The sequence below is a fragment of the Rutilus rutilus genome (genome assembly GCF_951802725.1).
Source record: "Rutilus rutilus genome assembly, chromosome: 7".
Classification (NCBI taxonomy): domain Eukaryota; kingdom Metazoa; phylum Chordata; class Actinopteri; order Cypriniformes; family Leuciscidae; genus Rutilus; species Rutilus rutilus.
In genome coordinates, this window is record NC_140221.1 from 40619770 (window position 1) to 40643774 (window position 24005).

General features: G+C 39.3%; 1 protein-coding gene across 4 annotated transcripts in view; it reads left to right on the top strand.

Moving 5' to 3' along the window:
• The window catches only part of tet3 (tet methylcytosine dioxygenase 3), a 39304-nt gene that overhangs the window by 1837 nt on the left and 13462 nt on the right, over positions 1–24005 (top strand). Inside the window, exons 2-3 of one of the 4 annotated variants that reach the window (XM_084415051.1) lie at positions 906–1620; positions 11810–11866. In XM_084415051.1, coding sequence (XP_084271177.1) covers positions 1255–1620; positions 11810–11866 — 423 coding nt within the window. In that variant the 5' untranslated portion in view covers positions 906–1254. Of the gene's footprint in view, positions 1–905; positions 1621–10904; positions 11396–11809; positions 11867–22136; positions 22599–24005 lie in introns of those variants that run through there. The other 3 variants (XM_084415048.1, XM_084415049.1, XM_084415050.1) reach the window with 3 other exon arrangements.

The following is a 24005-nucleotide window of genomic DNA, read 5'->3' on the forward strand; positions in this document are numbered from 1 at the left end:
GATATATATATATATATATATATATATACATATATATATATACATATATATATATATATATATATATATATATATAGCTACCGTAGTAATTTCTTTGCAGTGTGTTTTATATCTATCTAAACATTAAGCCAGGCACAGAGGGAATTCCTCATTAAAACCCAATTACCTTCCACGCATATACTTTAATAGTAATAACGCTTAAATAAATAACGCGTCATTGTGAATCATATCGTTCTGTTAACGATTCCTCACTGACGTGTAACTATACGATACCTTAACAATAATGCTCAATAATACATGCGTGACCCGTAGTTACTGTTAAAATATTTGAGTTTATTGACGGTCCCCAAGCGCTGAACAAAGAGCGTCGAGCGAAAGACCTGCATTGAGACTCATAGAGGACAAACAAAGAGCTGTGGAGAGCAGTGCTGTCTCATAGGGATTCGCCATTCTAACCGAGCATTTTCTCACATTTCACACGTAGTACCTATCGTGATTCAGTACCTTTGTCTTGTTTGGGGTTTTCCCCTTTGGAGATAATTGAACGAGACTGAACAACGATCATGACATTTCATTACTGTCAATGTCTTTTGACTTACGACCTTTATTATTAATCTTATTAAAAACTTTATATTACATAGAAAATATATCCATATCCCAACTTATCTTAGCCTAATGTACAGATAGATAGATTCTAATATTTACTTATTATTTTGATCTTTATTTTTTGTAGCCTACATATAATCCAAACTTTGGCAATATTGTATTATTTACAGCCATGCCAATAATAACATTTTTTTAATTTAAGATGAAAAATGTTTTTATTTTTATTTTTATTGACAATAGTTAATTTAACCAAAACTGAAATATATCCTTATCCATATTTTTTCTCTCTCTCCATACAGTCCCCAGACTGCCTTAAGTGGCAATGAGCTGAACTGCTTTTTGTCTACATCCAAATGACATCAAGTTTGTGTAATAGAGAGATGCTCTCCATCACCTGCGGCCTTCTTCCTAACATTCCTGCTGCACCTGCAGGTGAATGACGTCATGCCCAGAACTACCTCTTGTGCCCATCGCCACCCTTTAAACCCCTTTGCAGACATTCTTCCTTGTGGTCCTAACACAGCACACACACTTTATGGACTGGTTTGTGCTGTGTTGTAAAGAACCTTATATTTTACCTTGTATTTTGAAACCGTTAGCGGCCACTTTTACCACTCTCTTGTCCTTAAGGAGAGTGGGACCCTCAGTATGCACAAGCTGAAGGGTGGCTCTGGCCCTCCCGTCCAGGACGTATATGAATTCTCTCTGGACGAGGAGGACCCTAAAGTGTTCCTCGGGGCCAGGAGCACAAAGGTGGTTTCTCCTGCAGCTGACTACATCAGGTCTGAGCATGAGCAAGCAGGAATGTTCACCTTGTCGCATATGGAGGACCAGGAACTGAATGAGCCTCTGGTACCCCAAAAAAAGAAAAGGAAGAGATGTGGCGTATGTGGGCCTTGTATGCAGAAGGAGAACTGCGGTTCCTGCAGCAACTGCCTGAACAGAAAGATCGGACACCAGATCTGCAAACTGAGAAAGTGTGATGAGCTGAAGAGGAGGAAGAGCCTATGGGAGGTAAAAGATTTGATCATATTACACTTCTGTTTTTGTACATAACCAATAAGTGAGGCAAGCAGCCACTTAGGGCCCCAACAAATACCCAGAAGCATATAGAAATAATATAGAATGTATACATTTTTTTAATCATTAAAACTTGGTGATATCTTGAATATACAAAAAACGATTCATGTTAATATTGCATCTTGCGAATGCGGGGACCCCCTATCGTGTATTTCTCGTGGATCATTTCATTAGTCATGCCCGTGAGTAGCAACTCGAGAACTTAGAGAAAGTTAAAGCAGAGTCAGTAGGGAGCGAGTGCGAGTAAAACGGTAGCAGCAGAGCTAAGTCAACGGGAAAGTTGTCAGGAATAACTTAATAATAAAACGCAGTTACCCCAGTGAAGCAGGAAACTCCCCAAAGTCTCTAGCCTGACTACGTCAGACTTCGTACTTCCGCTCAATTTCAGTTCGCTTCTGTACTCAGTCTGAGATAGCGACCGTTTTCCCCGTTTTCCTCCGGCCTCAAAACAGCCGGCCAATCAACGAACAGAGGGCGGGCTGAGAGCTGTGACGTAGACGCTGATTGTACCGTGGATGCGTAGATTTACTTCACATAATCTGCAAAAGTCGTTCACAGCCATGTTCACTCCGGTATTTCGCTCGATGGTTTTGTTTTCGCATCATACATGTGTTTACAGTGGAAGTTAGATGTGGCTGAGCATGCGCATAACACACGCCATAACCAAACATTATGTGATTGGCTTACGGGAACCAATGATTTTAAACTTCAGACAAAATGCTTTTCAATTATGCCATGCCAGACTCTGTCTACGAAGCAAAGCGAAGTAGCAGAGTTTGGTATTACCAGGCTACAAAGTCTCTTTTTTTTTCCCCGTTTTTTTTTTGTGCCGGTGCGGTGAGTGTAGCATATGAACAACATACGTATTACAGCACACAGGCAGGGTTTATGAATGGTGAACCTTGCTTTCTTGCCAAAACACCTGTCAGAAAAAGAGTGCTATGAGCCTGTTAGGAGAGGCCCAGTTCAAATCACAGATAATTTCTCAGTTAACAGTGCTGGACGTAGATACACACACACACACACAGCAATTACTTCATTAATATGAAAAACAGTGACAAGATCAGACCCGATTCTACGAGATTCTAGAGAAACCTTAATGATAGCATATGCCCGAAACGGAGATGGCAAACGCTATTTGTGTTTTGCATTCTGGAGAACGTCAAAGGTTTCTATTTACAATGTGTTTTTGCAGCGTTGAACAGTGTAGCCAATCACAGACATCCCAGTTAATTTAGTATTTATTTGTGAATTCATTATTAATTATCTTATTTCACAATGAGAAAATACAACATGTACAGATTACGTTACATTAAGATTTGACTTATAGTTTGCAAATATATTATAAATATTATATTATAATATATTATATATAATATATATATATTATAAATATATATTGTAAAACAAATATAATATATATATTATTATTTTATTTATTTTTTTGAGAAAGAGACAGCAAAATAAGGGTTACAAAGGTGAAAGGGTGCATAGATGGTGTGTTGGGGTATCATACCTGAAATTGCTTAGGGTTAGGGTCCCCAAATCACGAAGTCCACCCCTGTACATAAAAGCATGTTACATATATATCTATGTAATTTGCAAATGTTGTTTGGAGAATTTATCATTTAAAGGCAGGGCTACAGGCACCACTTCCTGTCTGTTAACTGTTATTGGTCCACCTAGACTCATTCCTTACCCGTCCTGTCTTGACATGTCTGCTTTCGTCCCTTCATTCTCGCCTAGATTGTAATTAGGCTAAGTTTCTGAAAGTCTCTTTTTATATATATATATATATATATATATATATAAAACTCTTATATAAATAACATTTATGTAGATTTTGAGCATTAATGTAGTCCTTTCAGTACAATACACTCATTATTTTCCACTTGATATATTTGATATTTTAATTATGATATTTATTATGATATTTAAATGTATTATTATGATATTTACATTTATTTTAATGTATACTTAACATACGTATTATTTGATTATGATTATGTGATTAATGGGAGTTAGTACTTTGCTACACTATGCATCAGTGACATTAAGATGGTTTGACTCCAGTATTGTAACTGCTGGCTGTTTGTGAGTTAAGGAGCATGTTTGTATTTGCACATCGCTTTGGGAGGTTAGCTGAGGTATGGAAATCAGCCCACAGAGACTGAAAAGCATTGAAGAATTGCTCAGCTGCTCATTGCAAAGCTCTCTCTCAACAGCTTAACAAAATGAGCCTCTCTTTGTTTGTTTTTTTGTTTTTTTGTTTTTTAAAAAGAGGCAGCTGCTGTAGTGTGTCCTTTTTTCCCGAAGTATCACATATGAGTGGCTAATCATACCTTTTATTTTTCCAAAGAGCAGCTGTCTAAAAGTCTGTTACTCTGACAAACAAGAATTCACTTTTCCTCAGTGTATTTGGCATTATAGGATCTTTACCAAATTCAAATTTAACAAGATTTGCACTTTGATTTTTCTGAGTGTTAATCCATGCAAATGTCATTGCCATCATGTTAGGGTGTTGTGTATGGTTGCAGGGTGTTGCTTTGCAGTTGAATCTGTGTTCTGAATGTTTTTTTTTAGCACATTGCTATTTTTGGGACTTGCTAGGGTATTCTGAGTGGTTGCTTACTGGCATAGTCAAAAGATTCCAAAGTGTTTAGCATAGGGGTTGGACAATGAAACTGAAACACCTGGTTTTAGACCACAATAATTTATTAGTATGGTGGACCTTCCTTTTGTGGCCAATTCAGCATCAAATTCGTCTTGGGATGACAGATACAAGTCCTTCACAGTGCCCAGAGGGATTTTGAGCCATTCCTCCTCCAGAATAGTGGCCAGGTCACTATGACCCTCTTTTAACCTGGTATTAAGATGCGATTTGGTCGATCGGATCACAAGTGATCATTTCGAGCTTGTCCACTTTCAGTTAACATTAACTAAGTATGAACAATACTTCTACAGCATTTATTAATTCTAGTTAATGTTAATTTTAACTAATACATTATGGAAATCAGATGTTGTATTAATAATTTTTATGCACTCTGAACTAACATTAAAAAACAATGAACAGCTGGATTTGTATTAACTAACATTAACAAAGATTAATAAATACTGGTAACTAATATATTGCTCATTATTAGTTCATGTTAGTTAATACATTAACTAATGTTTACTAATGAAACTTTATTGTAAAGTGTTACCGTTATACTTAATAAAGTTAATCTTAAGTGTGTTTTTAATGCCCATTTTAATTGTTTACAAGGACAACATTTTTGTAATTCAGTTAATATTACTTGAATAGTAATAGCACAGCTCTCCTCGCCAAGCCACACGATTTGAGGTATCATTCATGTCCGAAGCACAAACTGTGCGAGTTATGCACAGAAGTTTAATACTTATATGGCATTCTGCAAACTGAGTAGCAATAGTAATCGAGATGTTTCCTATTAATCATTACCATTAATGATATGTCTGTTTTTTAATGGATATTTTTTTATCTCTTAATTTACTTTTTTGGTTATCAAACCTTCATTTTGTCCTTTTTCTACTGCAACTTAAAGAATTAAGGATCTTTTTTTCTTTATTTTGAGGCTAAGCTCACTCACATGGGTTCCAGTTGTGTGTGTGTATATGCGTTTGAGCAGGTTTAGAGTCTCAGTGCAGAGAATTCCTTTCGCTTACTTTATATACTCTGCTCTTTGACCTTTGACCATTGGAGTCGTGGGGGCTGACCTGTGGCCAAATAGAAGAGGAAGGAGAACGGGGGAGGGATAGAGCGAGAGTCAAAAAAAGAGAACCAGAAAGAGGAGATGAGAAGGTCAGGAAGCAAAAGAAATAGAGAAACCGTGGAAAGGTAAAGGAGAAATGCAGATAAACAGAAAGGGCAGAAAGTGCAAAGGACAATTGAAGGAAAGGTATTCATGTCTTTGTGTGCTTGTGTGGGAAATGGACAGAATTAGATCTTTGATTCTATAACAGGAAACCACAATACTCCCTCTCTCTTACACTCCTTCCCACTCTCCCTCCGTTTCCCTAATTATTGGCCATACAATTCAAGGCATGGAATGCTTCTGGTTACATTTTAGCAAGAACAAGTGGTGGTAGATATGTAGAGATGGAGGTCTGACTACTCCAGAGACTGACTAGCTTCAGTTCACAACAAAGCACTATGGTTTTCTACAAGCTTTTAAATTGAATGTGCATTCCTCAATTCCATCGTGTTGGTTGAGTTTGTTTGTATGTACACATACACCACCGTTCAAAAGATTGGGGCCGGTAAGATTTTTAAAAATGTTTTTGAAAGAAGTCTCTTATGCTCACCATGGTAAAATCAGTAATATTGAAAAACATTATTATAATTTAAAACAGCTTTTTTTCTATTTGAATATATATTAAAGTGTAATTTATTCCTGTGATGGCAAAGCTGAATTTTCAGCATCATTACTCCAGTCTTCAGTGTCACATGATCCTTCAGAAATCATATTAGTATGCTGATTTGGTGCTCAAGACACATTTCTTATTATTATCAATGTCGAAAACCTTTGTGCTTCTTAATATTTTAGTGAGAACTATTTTTTAATAGAAAGTTAAAAGGAACAGCATTTATTTGAAGTGGAAATCTTTTGTGACATTGTAATGTCTTTACTTTCACATTAAATCGTACTGATCCCAAACTTTTGAACAATATACTCAGTTTAATTCAAAGTGACTGAGTGCATTCAGACAGTCTAACAAATGAATAATTGTAAATGTAAAATGTTAGACACAAAGCTGTTGATTTCCAAGTGTAAGGACTGTATGAAGTCATGCTGGAAGCAGGAAAGTGAAGTAGTTTCTTACAAAATTGGAATGTTTAACTTGTATACACTTATATATACTTATTGCTTTTACTGTTGCACTCACAAAGCATTTTATCAATGAACCTTATAGCCTATTGTTATCTCAAACTCTAAGTAGCAGTATATAGATAACTATAGTAATAGCTATGTTTCCGATAACAAGAGTTTTTTTTTTTTTTACCGAAGACATTTCTGAAAGACCAGTTTGCTGTTTTTGTTTACTAGCTAAGATCAGACAAAGGATGAGGTGGATTAGATTTAAATGTCTGTCTGTGTGTTTGTCAGGGTCACCCATCCCCCCCTCGCCTCTCCCACCCTCTTTCCCTCCTCATCACTTCACTGAGCACATGAAAGAGACCGGCTCCAAAATCTGCCCATTGAAATCTCACATGTGCAGCAAAACATTCATTAATAAATCACTGAATTCTGAGAAACCCAGTAGCATAAATGTGAACTAATCCAAATCCAAAAATCCAGATTCACAAAGCATTTTCACTTGGCATGTGTGCACATAACCTATTCTGAGCGCATGCCTTGTTGAATTTGAGATTGAAAGTGGAAAGATATTATATTTTGAGAGCTGGAACAGCAAACCTTGTTGTGCTACAGTGTCCAAATTGGCCATATTTCATTGAGCTGACCTCTGCACTATACCACCAGCTGACTTAACTATTGCCTGGCAACCAAATCACATTATAGCCTGTTCCACCAATCAGAGCTTTGCTCTGAGTCAGAATGAATGCAGACCCAGCATGCATGACAGGTAGCAGCACTCAATAATGCTAATAAACCCCAACCAGTCACTGAACGAGAATAATTACTGTAGCTGTTAGCTTTCTGTGTGTTTGGAAGATGAGCAACATTAAGCAGTTTAGATCTAAATCTACATTATATTCGATATAGATGTGAAAAGGTGCATTTGAAAATGAATGGCAAAGTTAAATAATGCAAACTAATGAGGGCTCTTCACAAATGACTATCACTGCCCATTTATTGATCCATTCACTGCAGTATGGATCAGTCAGTGCTACAGCATATAGAGATTGTCAACAGGGCTGCTGCATCAGTCATGTAAGACTACTAGAAACTGAGATACTTTGTGGAGAATTAATCTTAAAAAGAATGCATTATTACATCACATGCATTAAAAGTAGTGCAAGTATTATTTTTCTCTGTGTCATTTGGTCATACGCTTGGCTTGCAGGATATTTTTATTTATTTATGTTTTATTTATTTATTTATTTTATAACGTGGACAAATGATAGCCCCCTCGACATTAGCTTGCATGCAATGACTATAACGCTGTATAAATGTTGTACCACTTGAGGGTTTATAATTTTATTTATTTTTTGTCAGTAAATTAAAAACAAACTTAACACAGTTTTATGGTTAACATTCAAACAGTAAAATTTAACTTATAATACTACATTAACTGGGTAATCATTTAGTAATTTTTAGTTTTTATGTATTTCTTATTCCCAGTGATGATTGTTATTGCCCTCTCATTACTGTAATGAGACCCAGAAAAAATAACAATGTTTTTTGAATGTAGTTTTTTTTTTTTTCATGTCATCACATTGTTTAGAGCATAAGAAACAAATGGTAAAAAACATTTTTGAAAAATGATATTTTATTCATATGTTATGCTATGTCCTCTGTAGTGGACACTATACACTGTATCTAATTTGCATATTAATGTGTTCTTGGAGCAACATTTAATGAAAAAAGAAGTGTAATAATTGGCAACATTTTAATAATAATATCTAATATTTCATAGAAATATTGATGAATAATTTATTTGCATATTCTCTTGTTGTGTCTCCCAAAATGCCTGATAAACATGATTTAAGTCCTGATGTCCTCAAAGTCATTTTTTGATTTGAAACCCCATAACGGTTTCCTGAGATGTTGGTTTATGAAATACAATTTGAAAAGTGGTCCAATTTAAATTATAATTACAATATATTATCATATTTACATAAGAGTGCTACATTTGATCACTAAATTAATGTCAGACATTTTTAAAGATCAAGGAGAACTTGTTTTCATGGTGAAACCTCCATGAAAACAAGTTCTCCTTGTTCTCCTTGCTCCTCTGAAAAGCCCTGAATGTGCTCTTTACAGGACACCCAGATTGTGAGATGTGTAAGAGTATGGTGCCAGAGAAATTCACTAAAATATAATGTCCACTACAGTGGACAAAAGTCTATTCCTGGGTCCCAGGAGGGTAATATATAACGGTATTGCAGTGAAAGAGAATTGAATTACTGTAATAAATGAAAGAAAAACAAATACGACCATGATGTACAAGTACTTAAATAAATAAAGAAATAAATATATGTAAATATATGTATAAGTATTTATTTATTTATATATTTATTTATTATACGCCATATTTTTATTTTATTTTTTCTATATATTTTTTGTAGTTTTGGGTGAAATATGACCTAGACAAGTTCTTGGCAGATTTTATGAGATGTGATTTTGATTTGATAACGTAACGCAGTTTAAATTTTCAATTTATGTGCAGTACTAGGCCCGAAGAGAGTGTGTGTGTGTGTGTGTGTGTGTGTGTGTGTGTTAAGCTGTGTATTGGAACAGGGTCTTAGAAACTCAATGTGGATTAGTTGAATTTGGGGTGCCATTGTTTGACAAAAGTGGGAGGAGGGAGTTAATTAGGATTGTTAATCCTTCTGTTATTACAACGATGTCTCAACCCTCATTTAAACTCACGCAGGCTCGCACACCTTTGCAATTCATTGACAATGAAGCCCTAATGATGTTTCTGCAGTCTAACCACAAGAACTTTACATAAGCGTGTGCGTAAAAGTGGGTTGGGGGGGGGGGGCACAGGTAGGATTATGACAATTTCCGACAGCCTAAAGGGGATTTGCTTTGATACAGCCTGAATCACCTGGCCTGTTATGAGAGTGCTAGGAAAGAGATTAATGACCACTTAGGCACTTTGGCTCTCATGACGAACCAGGTGATTCAGCCAGTATCAAAGCAAACAGATGAGATAACATCAGGAAGACGGCAGTCATTCTGAATGCATTTGCACCACAACTCTCTCCGTCAGTAGAACATGCTTTTGACGATTCCATTGGGCAAAACCTCAAAATTGCATTCACATTGTTTCTTATGATGCTTGAAGCGTAAAGAAAAAGTTAAACAGAAATTTGGTGCCACAGCGCAACCTTCCCTAGTCTCGTGGTTACTGCAAGCCTTCACGCAGATGCACACATGCACGAACACGGTGTTACTGGAACTCCCACGCTGCGTAATCCACTCTCATCACAACTGCTGCGTCACCAATCGTCCGCTGGTTCTTCGAAAGCCTGAGCGCATGCTTCCCTCCACTCTCGTCCTCCACATGTCTCTGCTTAAGGAAAATACAGGCAAATCCTGAGGATTATGAAGTCAAATTAAAGCAAATTAAATTTTGATCTCTTTAATTTTCACATTTCTGATTTTGTTATTCGCAGTTGCTGTTTTCTGGTTAATGAATGGAAGCACGTACGCTACTAACCTTTCGTCGTCAGTTTTGTTGCACTCGAAATAACTCGCGCATTTCCATCTAGCAGGCTTTTGTAGGTCTGGCCAGCAGAGGTTGTAGTCTACTGTGTATGGTTTATAGACTTTGATAGATTGAAATTGGAGCATTTATAATGCTATTTTAAGCATGCACACATGCTTTGCACAGTCTGTCATTCCTGAGCGTTTAAAACAGCTGCGATTTGACTAGCATTTGCGATGCAATGTAAGATCAGATGAATGTAAAGTGGTGTTACGTTCTCATATGGTATTCACAATGTGCACATTTTTTGGTTGGCGGAATGGAAGAAAACAAGAATTTGTATGTTTCCTTTGTGTTTTTTCAAACAACTGTTGGCAGCTGATCGTGTGTCACTGGCTGGATCGGGCTCTGGACTGTCAAGAGGATCGGATATGTGTGTTTTTCTGTCAGTGACATTGTTCGCCTGCGTCATGGTACCAAAGACACGGCGTGCACATGCACGTGTGCAGTCCAGTCCAGTTGTTGCAGGCAGCCGAGACACAGATGGTCTTCAGTGATACCACATTCCAGAGCCATTGTTTAAGGAAGGCAAGCCGGGTTAGATAATTGACAGCCACAGCGCAAGAGAGAGAAACCCTTCCCCCCAGTCTGAAACGCACAGACGCACATGCACACGCATTGTTCACAGCACGCGCCCTCTTCTCTTCTTTATCCAGCACATCCCGCCCTCGCGCTCTCTCTCTCTATGTCTCTCGCTCATTCTCTCTCTCCTCTTGTCTGTTTCACCCTAGCAGCAGTGCTCATGCTCGACTCCGATTGGCCGACGGCCGCTCTTTGTGAGCTATCGGTGGCGTGACGCCGCCTTGCGTGCGTTTGTTGAGTGTGTGTAGGTCGGAAAGGAGGCGGGGGGAGTATTCACATCACGTATTCTGTTAGCTTTTTCGTTTGGAGATGGGGGAAGGGGGGTAGAGGAAAAAGAAAGAGAGGGAGGAGGCTATAGTGCAGCAGTGATAGCGATCACACTGCCTTTTAAAAAAAAAAAGAAGCTCTTCTGTGTATATGAGGTCGAGCCATGAATTGGAGGAAGTGAGAGAGAGAGAGAGGCAGGCAGGGAGGGCGAGAACGAAAGAGCGTACGAGAGCTAATGTAAAACAGGATTAAGAACACAAGATGGCTTCCTGAATGGACAGAGACCAGAAGAGAGAGGGAGAAGAAAAGAAAGATAAAGAAAGACAGACAGAAAGAGAGCGAGAGAGAGGTGGGGGGACACAGAGAGAATGCTTCGGGTCTTCTGATGGGGGATACCTCTCGCCACCGAAGAGCAACACGCAAAGGCAGCGAGGCTGAGTAGGTAAATATTTATTAGCACAGGGAAAAAATGACGGACAGTAATGGCAGATGGGGGGGAGGGCTTCTGAACAGCACTGGTTTATAGAAAAGCTGGGGTCAGAAACAACTCACAGTTAAATGTCTTTTTATGTCATACAGGTTTGTTTTATATCATAATTGGCAGGGTTGTATAAATATAAAGGACAGAATTTGATCATTTATTTAACATGTTCTGTTTCATGCATGTAAATAAGCCCTGTCAAAAGTAAAACCTTTCTGACTCTTTCTGATAAAAATGGTTTGTTTTTTTCTCAATAATTATTATGGGTTATGAAGGTTTATATAATTATGATATGGTATTTTCATTGTCATTGATGGTTATTGATTGATCTCAATCTATTTCTTTTCTCTTTCTTTTTACATGATTGTCCGGAAGGTGGAATATTTTGAAGACGTAAAAACCCAGTCCATAATCCCAAACCTGGCTAAAGAGGTGAGCTAAATAACCTTTGGCCAGCTGTCTCTCTGTATGTATCTTGTTACAGCACAGGTCAACTATATTTGATAGTCCTCTAGTTCCCTGAGGTTTTCTTCAGCGCATGGGTATGAATGAGAAACGGTACAGTGTTTTGAGCTGCAGTTGATGATTTGTGCTTTTTGCATGACTCAACAGGCTCAATGCGTGCCCAGATGCAGTGTGACTGCTTGGGGTTGAAGTGACAGCTGCGTTCAGGCATCCACCTGTGTGCTGCAGGTGTGACTCAGTGTTTGTGGCCTCCGTTTCAGATCCTAGTACTATGCCAGGTCCATTTCGCAGCGGTGTACTGTAGTGTGTCTTCTCCAGCCAGAATGGAGTGAGCGGACAATCACATGGACTAGGCCCCGGTTTAAAGAGACCCGGGCTCTGCGCTTATTGGAAGAGACGTAGGCGTGAGCTTCGCCTGGCAAAGAGAAGAGGAGGAGGAGGTGGCCTCTCTCTCTCTCTCTCTGTCTCTCTCTCTCTCTCTCTCTCTCTCTCTCACTTTCTCTTTCTCGCTCAGTCTGTCAGTCTGTCTGTCTTCCTTTTTCTCTGTGCTCTGTGTCAAGCCTGGGAACAGAGAAAAGAGTGGCAGGCGGGACTGCCAAAGTTTCCAGTCATCTGAGGTAAAGGGAGTAGAAGTTAGTGGGTCACATACGTGCACGCATGCGCGATGACGGTGCTGGTATTTGTGTGTCCATGTGAGCGAGCACGTGGCGGAGTGTTTATGGACTTGAGTAACATTTCGCGTCAGAGGTAGAGAGACTCGACGAGCCTTGAGAGCTTTAGTGGCGAATTACTCGCAACAAATATGCTGAATTACACGTAGGAGTAATCGTGATTGGGGAAACTGCTGCAAAATCAAGCAGACAGTCTCGACAGCAGCGGCGCTCTGACTACACCATGACAGGTTTAGCTAAAGCTTCGGCCAGGATTCACTGTTCTTGAATCCAGAACTTATAATCCATGCCAGTTCATTTCCAACTGACTATTTTTGTCCATCGCCGTTAAATCCTGTACACCTTCACACACTCACAAAGAATTACATAACCTAACACAGAAACGTTCGGTTAAAGTACAGCTAAATCTTGCTTGCCTAAAAGTAGTCTCAAATTTTGCCGCTTACCAGTTGGCCAACATGCCCTTCATCTGTTGTGTATTGTTGTCGCTCGGCCACAAATTGCCAGTTTGCCGTGAGAAGATGGCTTGCATCACATGCTTATTTGCTCTCAAAATAATTTGAATTTGGATGACTGTGGATTGGCATTGTCAAGCTTTGTTAGAAATTTTGCTACGATGCGACACTTTGCATGTGGTGACGTTCAGTTGTATTGTTATATAATTACTCAAGTATACCCAGAAATCCGAGGCTGCTTGAAGAGGTGTCATTTCTGTGCAGTGTTTCTTTCCTTTGGCTTGGCTTCCGATTGACGTAATGTACTGTAGCTGTGGGGATAACCATAACATGAAAGTGCTCTGAAATTGACTATAAACGCTGACGCCATTCTACTGTAAGCGTTTGATCTGTGGGGTAAATGTACACCATCACCCCAGTTTATATTAGTTTAATAGGCTCCGAAAGTTGCATGAGAGGCAGTACCACATAAAAGAGCTCATGGAAAATCTGTAGTAATGGTTCATTTCGAGGTGTGTGGAATCCCCTGGCGTGACGGGAAAGGGTTAACAGTGACCTAGATTTTGCGGCAACAGTGAGTGGCAGATGACATCACAGCTGTAATTATAGTTCAGACCCGCCCATTAGGCTGCTCACGTGATGTGGTATTTGTGTGTATGTATATGTGAATGTGTGCTTGTGAGGGGAAATGGTTTGTGAGTGTGAGCGTTTAAAGGTAATGCGAAAGGCAGGAAGCCGCTTGTTTTTGTTTCATCGCACTCCTGAAATTACGGGCACATTGTAATTCACTCTGGTATAGACGGGTTGTGTTCTACTGATGCCACCATGAGTTAACGGTGACGGAAGTTCACTCTTGAGAAAACAGGATGTTAAAAATGATGGCTGTAAACTATTTTAATTAGCTGATTGGCCGTTGTCTCTCACCACATGACCATTTCCTGGAGAGAAAAAAATACATGCACAAGCTATAGTTTAAGCTTAGTTTACGTAACATCATTAGGTCTGTTTTTTTCCCCTGTCTATTCACCCAACCAAACATTCCAAAGTCCAGCGAGTGACCTAAAAAGGATTTTCTAACTAAATATACCACCATCTTAGTAGCACGCACTAGGACTTATTAGGTACTAGGCATGATTCATATTAACAACGATTTGTTCACCTTTACTTTTAATTGTTTTGTTGTATATCTATTCTTAGCTGTGCAAAACTTTTTTGTTGCATTAAACAATTTCCAAAAACAGTTAAATTCTTACCTTTTTCATTGTTTTGATGTTTTTGATTGATAACTGGGTCATTCCTGCTATGCAATATTTTTTGAATTCTGTAACTTGAAAATATATATTATATGTATGTATGCTTGCTTTGAATCATATAACAAAATTAAAACTTATTTTGTTAACAATAATCAATAGTAAGCACGGCATGTTTCTTATAAGTTCAAACATGACAACTCTCAAAATAATTTGAGCATGTTATTGAATATGGCAATGTTAATGTATTTGGTGTTGGTGACATCAAGATCTGCACCTAGATCTGCCATGCTTCTGCTGCAGCAGAGCAAGTATGTACTTACTACTGCTAACAGATTCACAGACACGCTGCTGTGAGCGTGTAAGATATGTTGCTGCTGCATAAATAGGCATACATAAATCCCATAGCAGATCTAGGCAGGTGGAGCTGGAGGGTTTCAGAGGAACTCGATATTTAAATGTGACCTATGCTAGCAAAATGAGTAGGAAAGTGCACAGACTATTTACAAGCTACAGGCAAAGCAAGTGAAATGTGTACATTTTTGTTGAATTTTAGGTTTTCACAATAAATTAGTTCATTAAGCCCTCGTCTATCTATACTAATGCTCCAAATAGCAATTAAACATCTAAAATGATCTTTATTTGTACGTTTTCTGAGAGGTGTACCTTCCTAAATCTTTCCTTTTTTTAATTAATAGCTGAAAACCCCCCAGCAATTTTTCTGCTCGCTTCTTGACGACTGGTGATTCAGACAGGTGTATCATTTTTTTGTCCGATTCCAACAAATCATATTCGTTTTGAAGTGTTTTTTATTTTTTTTATTTTTTTTTATGATAATGAATATAACAAGAACATTTTTGAAAATGTGCTCATTGTGACTAATTTTGCCAGCACAGGTCACAAATTACATTTAAACATTGAGCAAGCAATCTCATTGGCTGCAGGATCTTTAGAAGCCAGTCAGCTTTTGCTATGCAGTCATGTGATTGCTTACAGATTGCATGTAAAATCAGCCTGCACCCTATAAACTTTCATGACTGAACTACTGTAGATAATTGTCTCTACAAATTAATCTGGTATACAAATTAATCTGGTATACAAACACATTTTTAACTTCCAAAAAATGACACCTCAGCAGACCATGCATCCTGTTTTGCATTTTTAAATGTCAAGTAGGGGTGTGTGTGTGTGTGTTGTGTGTGTGTGTGTGTGTACACACTGGTTTGACCTACATAATGAGGAGCCAAAGTCCTTATATTGTGGTGTGTATTCAGGATCCTGGCAAAGCCCCTATATTATGAGGACATGCCGATGTCCTTGTAATTCAAAATGCTAAATAAACATACTAAACTCGTATTATTATTATTATTATTAAAAGTGTGTGTGCATGCATAAGACAGAAAGAGAAAGGTGTTTACGTTAAACATATGCAGGGTTCTTCACAGAGCAGGCTAAACATACTCAAATGATCCTTAAGAGTGTCAGCTTCAACTATCCAGGCTTGATCAACACCAGGAGGCTGGAAACTGTTACAGCTAAAATAAATGCTTGCAGATCCTTGTCTGTTTTTGTAAATAAAACGGCTCTGTGCTGAACCATCATGTATACCCTGAAAAATTGCATGTGTGTGCAGATGCATTTAAGATAATACAATAACCAAAATAACTTGTATAGTTAAAGGTTAAAATGGTGAATTTTGATGTTTGATGTTAAAATAATCTCTTATCTTAATATGCAAAGACATTACTCAGTTTGTTTGTGCATCACAACCAATGGCTTGAATTTGGGGAGAGGCTATCTGTTTTTATGGCCAGTGACAGAAACAGTAGATGGAGGATAGATGGACTCTATAGTGGCAGAGAAAGTACATACTTCCCTAGCATGTTGTTTGTTATGCTAGGAAGGAGGACATGGTGTGAGACCATTGCTTGGTGTCCTAATACATTTTTTAACCAAAATTCTGTCTCTATCCAGGATATTTGTACCTAGTTGTTCTCAAACTGATGTTGGGTAAAGTCAACCACACATGTATTAATATGTTTGCCCTTCACATTGGCTTGTGGCTGTGACTCTCCTGTGGAATGGATGACTGCACTACTGCAGTTAATGAAAAATGAATGGACAGGATGTACTGTGACACATCAGCTGAGAACTAGTTCAGTATCGGTGTGTTTATCTCTCTTTTCATCTTACCCCTGGTGATTTGTAATTTCTACATACACATACACATACACATACACAAAGACACACAAATACAGACAATACCGTTGGGGTCGGTAAGATGATCTTATTGTTTTTTAAATATAATTTTAAAATGTAATTTAGACATGTGATGACAAAGCTGAATTTTAAGCAGCCATTACTCCAGTCTTAGTGTCATATGATCTTTCAGTTATCACTTTAATACTCCGATTTGGTGCTAAAAAACAAACCATGTACAAAAACATGTATGTATGTATGTATGTATATATGAGTTATATATAACTCAGCTGAGTATATATAAGTATTGATTGATTGATTGTACATGCATGAAAGGCAGATTGGCTGATAGCTGGAAGGCATTTGTGCTCAACTGTATGTGAAAGAGAGGCTGAGACAAAACAGCCCATGCATTGCTGCAGTGTACTTTGTACCATTTTCAAAGAGACCCTGGCCCTTTAAGAGCAGCTACGCCTGACTTGAACATATGGGGAGCTAATCTTAGCCTTACTCCTGAGAGAAACAAGGCTGGCAACAAGCCACTGCAGAACTGGAGAGATAGTATTCTCTCTCTCTTATTGCTGCTTTCTCCATAGAAGTTGAACAGAATAAGGTTTTTGGGTTAATAGTGGCAGATTTTTGCCCAACATAGATTGAGTTTTGAGGCTTTTTTATTATTATTTGATATATTATTTCTCAGCCATTTGAGAATATATAGTCAACCTAGACTGGGTTATGGATCTGGTTTCTTTCTATTTTGAAAGAGATCTGCATGATGTCATCTATCTATCTCCTTCAACATGATTGTCTTTCAATTCTCTCTGTCCTTCTTCTCTTTCAAGCCTTCGTCTCTTTACCAGTCTGCTATTTTCTGCTTTCCTCTCTCTTGTATTCCCCTCATCGAATTTCACCAGTTTTTTTTTTCCTTCTCCTCCAAAACTTCTTGCACAAAGACCACTCTTTAGGCTGTGTTATTCCTCCGTCTCATACCTCCTCCTTTCCCAACATCTTACTGAGTGATGAGGGTCGCTCCTCCCTTCCCTTCCCTTCCCCCCTTTCCCTGTCTTTTCTGCTTTGCTTCCCCCTCACTTTCTCCCCCTCTCTCCCTTTCTCTTGGTCTGTCTCTCTCTTTCCCTTTGTGAGTATTTGTGGGGTAAAATGAGGAGGGGGCTCTCAGCTGAGTTGTGCATGCTGACTTGCATGTGCCATGTGTCAGGCAGGACGAATTATGACGTGCACACACAGACATTCAACACACAGACATTCATGTTGATTTACATTCAACATCCTACACCTCACAGACCTACCAGCCTTGCCCCAAAAAAAGAGGCATCACGTCAGGGGATGCCAAAAACAAGGTGCACGCAAAAAGAAAGAGGACGAGGTTGGGAGGGAGGGAGGTAGTTAAATGTTGGGGGAATGAGAACAATAGGTAGAACTAAAGAAATACAAAAATGAGAAAAAAGAAATGGGAATTATAAAGATTGGAAAAAATGGAAAGGTAAGTCAAGAGAAACAGAAGTAGATGCCTTGATAGTCTCAATGACTGTCTGTACCATTCATGATCTGCCCCAGACCTAATGCACTCAGTGACCCTAAGCTTATTTGCATCAGCATGTACACGTGCAAGTGTTCTGCATTCGTTTTAGTGTGTGCGTGTGCCCTCACACGCAGTCATATACATTTCTTAGAAAGCATGTTTGAAACTCTTCCATGGTTTAGCCTCTCGTTGGGCCCCTAGTTTAGCGCAGGCATGTTTTATCTGTTCATGTGAAAGAGTTTGGGCTCTGGACTGGAGGGAGAGGTTTAGTAAACAAATATAGATAATGAAAGGGAGGGAGGGTTTGTGAGAGAGAGATGGAAAGGGTAAACTTGTTGTGATAGATAAAAAGACAGCTGTGTTTTAAAGTAAAGTTGGCTTTGTTACCTTTTTTTTTTATTCTTGTCTACACTCTTCCTCAAATGTTGGAATTTTCTTTGGGGATACTAGGCTTTTGGAAAACTGTGCTTAAGCAGACCAAACAAGATGAAACCGTTATCTTTCTTGATTCTAATCCAATTAATGTAACTGTTTGTTTCCTGTAGATATATACGGAATACTTAAAATGCAGTATTTAGAATCTATACATTCCATCCTAAAATACTGTGCACTGTAATAATATATTCAACCTCACATGCTTCATGAGTTATTTCACAGAAATGTTTGAATCCTTGTGTGTGTTCATGTGTTTGCTTGTTTCCTATGGGTGTGTGTGTTTCTTTCGGTTTTTCTGTAGGTGGTTTTGTGTGGGTGGGGGTTTGATTATTATTTTTTTCTCCCTTTTTGGTGAATGTGGGTGATTGTGAGCAACGGATGAGTCACTCTACACTGATGAACCAAAAGACAAAAAGACCGTAAATCATCAAATGCCGTAACAACTAAGGTGTCAGTCATCGTTTTTCAGAGAACTTGCAAATCTGAGAATGAGCATTCTTAAACTGAGTTCCTAATCAAACATGAGTATTCTTTAGATGTTGCTGGTAAAGAATTGGAAATTATTGTTTAATTATTTGTGCTGTTTTCCTAAGACTTGGTGGTTGAAACCCAGACCTGCTAAAATTAACTTTTACATTGAATGTAAATGTATAACTGTTACTGATCAGTATTCTCAAAATCAGCCTGGCCAATCTATCAGTATAATTTATCACTAATCCCAGGCATACTCTATCAATGTTGTGCCCTCAAACACGATGTCTTGTTTTTACAGGCTAACTGCCACAGCAAGCTGCATCTGCCTAGTAGCGAATTTCAGTTCCTGTCTAGTGGTAGTAGGTCAACGACTCTCATTACTTAAGTTTGACCTTGCACATCTTGTATTCTAATGATGGTTTAAGATTCAGGTGAGACTCGTCTGATGAGTAGTAACTTGCTAGAAAGAGCATTTAGTGGTGACCTTTTGGATCTTGTTGAAATGCCAAATCTTTCCGTGTATTACCGTGGTCTTTCTGAGACCTGTTTAGTTTCACATCCCCCGTGTCTCTTGTGTTTGGATCAATGATCAACTGTCTTGTGACACTGTGGATGTTTGTGGCTTGCTTGGTTTAGATTTCTCATATTTTAAAAGACACAAGGCACCTCAGCCATTTACTGTAATGTAGAAGCAAAGGACCCCTGGGTATACTTGTGAAGAATCAAGATTTTCCTGTTTGGTTTAGTAGAGCTGATTATATAGGACAGGTATGTATCATTTTTGTCTTTCAATATTAGCAACCAGCTTGTCGCGTCTCACATCGAGGTGAGAAGAAAATTTGTTAAAGTGACAGTTCACCCAAAAATGTTAATTCTGCCATTATTTACTCACCTCAAGTTGTTCCAAACCTGTATGCATTTACAAAGTTCAGTTTTTGTTTTTTTTGTTCATACAATGAAAGTCAGTGGGGTCCAATGCTGTTTTACAGAAGGTCAGTCATAGAGGTTTGTTACGACATGAGGGTGAGTGAATGATGATAGAATTTTTATTTTTGGGCGAACTATCCCATTAAATGTGTGTATGTTTGTTTGCATGTGTACATGCTTAAATGGTGTCGGTTCACCTGATTTATGTCTATTTATGGCGTGTTAAAGGTTCATTGTTCGTCAGCATTAACAAATATTGGCACAAATCATTCACCCGATAAATAAAGTCCAAAGACACCTTGTGGCTTAACAAAATAACGCTTGTAGGAATGTTGCCATGTAATCAGTGTTATGTCAGCTCCGCATTGCTGAATATTTTGTTAGTGCTCCGGTTTCGCTCCTCTCAGCATAGATGCGCCGTAACTTGCAATAGGAAGGGTGAGGTTACTACAGGGCACAAGAACTGCTGTGTCACGCTGAAAGGAGTGAGGGATTACGCTTAGACGGGCCAATGTGTATGTGTGTAAGGGGAGGCACATCTACATTTTGTGTTATGACACATCTGCCCAGCCCTCTATCGCCGACTGGGAGCATTGAATGATTGTGGTGACGCAACTGCAACGTCATAACGGTTCCCACTCTCCGTTTTCCCTCTCTCTCATTCACGCACTTCTCCTCCGCTGGTGACTGCACTTTACCTCTCCACTCGGGCTTTGGGTCTGTGTATGTTTGTCCATGGGGTTGCCTTGCCTTCACTGTGTTGATGGTGGCGATCCAACTGGCAGGACTCAACAGCAAGAGAGCGAGCGGGAGAGAAAGACACTGATCAGAAGGAAAGACGACAAAACGAGAGAGTTGCGGACATGGCAAGAGGTTATGCGGGTTAATACAAATTGCGTGTTACGCAGTGTGTGATCGCACCCTCATAATACAAAAGCGATTCTACCGAGGGGCTTTCTGACGACTGTCAAAGACGATTGCCATGTTTTTCTCTGAACAGAACGAGTACAAAAAATAAGCTCATGGAGAAAAGGGAGAGGTAAAGATAGAAAAGATGCCAGCAAAAGAGCGAGCGTGAGAGACCCAGCTGAGAAGCTTCGGAGTTCAAAGAGATGGGTTGGCATGAAACAAAGTGTTTAGGAAGGAAAGAAAGCGCAAGAGTGGCTCAGAAAAGGGAAAGCAGAACACGATTAAGACTGCGAGACTGAAAGCAAATTCGTCTTTTACACTGAACACTCACTTACCATCGTGGTATCTATCTTCTGCTCTTCCCTAGCCTTGAGTCCCGCACACGAACATTGCCCCTTCTGTATCGCTGCAATAGCACCTCGTCACCCTGCCTCGCTTCCGAGCAGAATAAACACCATCGACAAGTCAAAATAGTTAAATAGCAGCAAAATTGTGCATAAACGCATGTGTTATGTGTCGTTCGTTGTCTTTTCCCTCAAAACTTTGAGCTTCCTATTTCTCTGCGGTTCCCGTTAACCTCCCTGTACCTTGTGGTCGCTTCTGACAGTCGCTGTGCTTTCCCCTTCACATCCTGTGTTCCTCGGCTTCAAGGCTTGTTTGCTGCTGCTTGACTCTTATATCTGTGGTCTATATAAGCGCACCCATGTATATGCTTCGTATATGATGTAGATGACTGCCATTCCTTTCACGGTTTGACAGTCTCACATGATTTGGTTTAAGCAGCAGCACTTGTATATGTTTTGTCTGTAAGCATCTTCTGCCAGCTATCATCTGTTCGAAATCAACGTCTTATGATGTTTTGCAATATAAAGCTCATGTCAATAAAGAGTTCAAATAGACTGTGAACTATTGAGGACGGCACTATAATGACAGGAATAAATATATCGGAGCCAGTTATTTCCCTTTCTTTTTTTTGGGTATTATTCTTAAACACTGAATGGCAGCTGCTGTGTGATGACTGAGTAGACGTCTGCATTTAACCGCTGCAGCCTCCATCTTATGGAGACCAAAACACCTCTACAATAATATAGCTGCTCATTTTTGTTTTGCATGCATCTCTGCTTTCATATTTCATCCCTGCGATCTGTGTTCATATAGTCCTTTATTTAGCACAGTAGCCAGCCAGTCTGCCAATCGTGCTTTTTCTTGCTCTCTACGCTTTGCGGCAGCTGTATTTCCTGCACTATCCACCATTCCATCGTACGTGCCCAGTGTGGCTCAGATAATGGCCTCTCTCACTCTGCACACACAGAAAAGAGGAGGGGGAGGAGGAAAACGAAGGGAGGGAGAAAACGAGGGAGGGGGGAGGGAGTGAATGAGCAAATGAAAGAAAGAGAGAGAGAGAGAGAGGTGGGGGCTGTAAGGCAAAGCAGACGGTGAATGCAAAAAGCAGAAAGAAGAAGGAGAATATAGAAAAAGGGAAGGGAGGAGCAGAGAGACATAATGAGAGAGGGAGAAAGAGAGAAACGGCAGTGGCGATAGGAAGAGAAACAGAGCGAGTGTGTGTGCGTGGGGGAGGTGTGTATGACAGAGTGCGTGCGTGTGTGCGTGCATGTGTGTGCGCGTCCGTGTGCCGCACTGCCTGGCTGACTGAGAAGAGAGGGAGAGAAAGAAAGACTGAAAGAGAAAGTACCCATAGTGGATTTCCACCAGCTGGCTTCTTCTTCTTCTTCTTTTTTTTTATTTGGCACTGTCTTGAAAGCTGTATTCCATGCACTTTCTTGTCCACATTTCCCACCTTTGTCTCTCCAGCAACGTTATTGGTACAGCTAGACCACTGTGAGTAGACGCCAATCTGTTAAATTCTCTCTCTCTGTATGCTTGAGCTTTGTATTTTGATTGTGAAAGACACCGGAGTACGGGGGAACGGGAAGGGGAGGGGGGGTGTTGTGTGTCTTACCTTGTTCAGCTGTCTACTACTAGGCTTTAAACCCCAACCCTCTGGGTTTTTTTTTTTTGCCTTTTTTTTGTTGCTTTTTTTGTTTGTTTTTTTTATTTGTGCTGTCAACCTCTGAGACAGCTGTTAATTGTGTGTAATTTCTGAGACATAGTAGATGCAACATAGAGTTTAAAGGGCACCTCATACTTCTGAGTAAAACCGGTTTTACAGTCTCTTCTGGTTGGGCGTGTTAATGTTTTGGTAGTAGTAGTAGCTCTGTCTGTAAGAAGAGGGAGAGAGTTTTGGCAGCGATCAAAGCCCTGGCACGCCTCAGATAATTGCCTAAGCACGTGCTTTCTGCTGTCAGACAGGTGTGTATTTGCAGGTGTACGGCATATATATGTCACTGATCCAAAGAATCTGATACACATCTTGCATGGCGCATGTAATAAATCAACTCTCTGTTTAGAATACAAACTATTTCGTGCTTTTTTTGCGTGTTAGTGTGTTCTAGTGAACTCTGCGGTGGCACTAAGACTATACTGTGAAAGTTTTCTGCGTGATGGTATGCACGTGGGTGCTTATTGCATCACTGAAAAGAGGAAAAATAGTCTGTTGTAACAATTGTGTGGTTCAGCTTTTTTGAAGAGTTGAAGTGTGACCATTGTTGGTAAATGGGGTACTAGTCTGACGCATGCTTTTGAAACGCACGTACACACACACACACACACACACACACAAACAGTCTGCTCAGTGGCTGGCACACTGCCCATGGGGGTCCAAACAGGCACCATCAGTTAAGGTGAATTCAAAGTGTATGAACAGCTTGCCAATCAGTAAAACCCATTTAAAGGCCTGTCACAATGAAGACACAATCAGAGAGATTTAGACATTTAGTTACAGAGCTATTAAACATTTAGACAGGTTTAGACATTTAGTTGCAGAGCTATTAGGTTAGAAGGGTGCTTATGAACATGCATGTCTTGTCTCCGCAGTCTAAACAACTTCATTTAATGGAAAAATATATATTATAGTCAAATATTGTAGATGCTACTACAGAATTACTGCTTACGACGAAAAGACAGAGTTATGTATGTTAGTGGGGTTTTTTTCATGGGTGTTTTTTATTTATTTAGTTAACGTGATAAAACCACAAGGTCCTCTTTTCTAAGATATGCCTTCACCATGGACAAAGTTCTGTGTTTGTCTTCTGTGCAGCAAACAGGTTTTAATTTCATCCACTCTTTCACATAGAAAGAGGCACCGAACACTGAAGGCATTATACAAATCATTCACATACATTTATA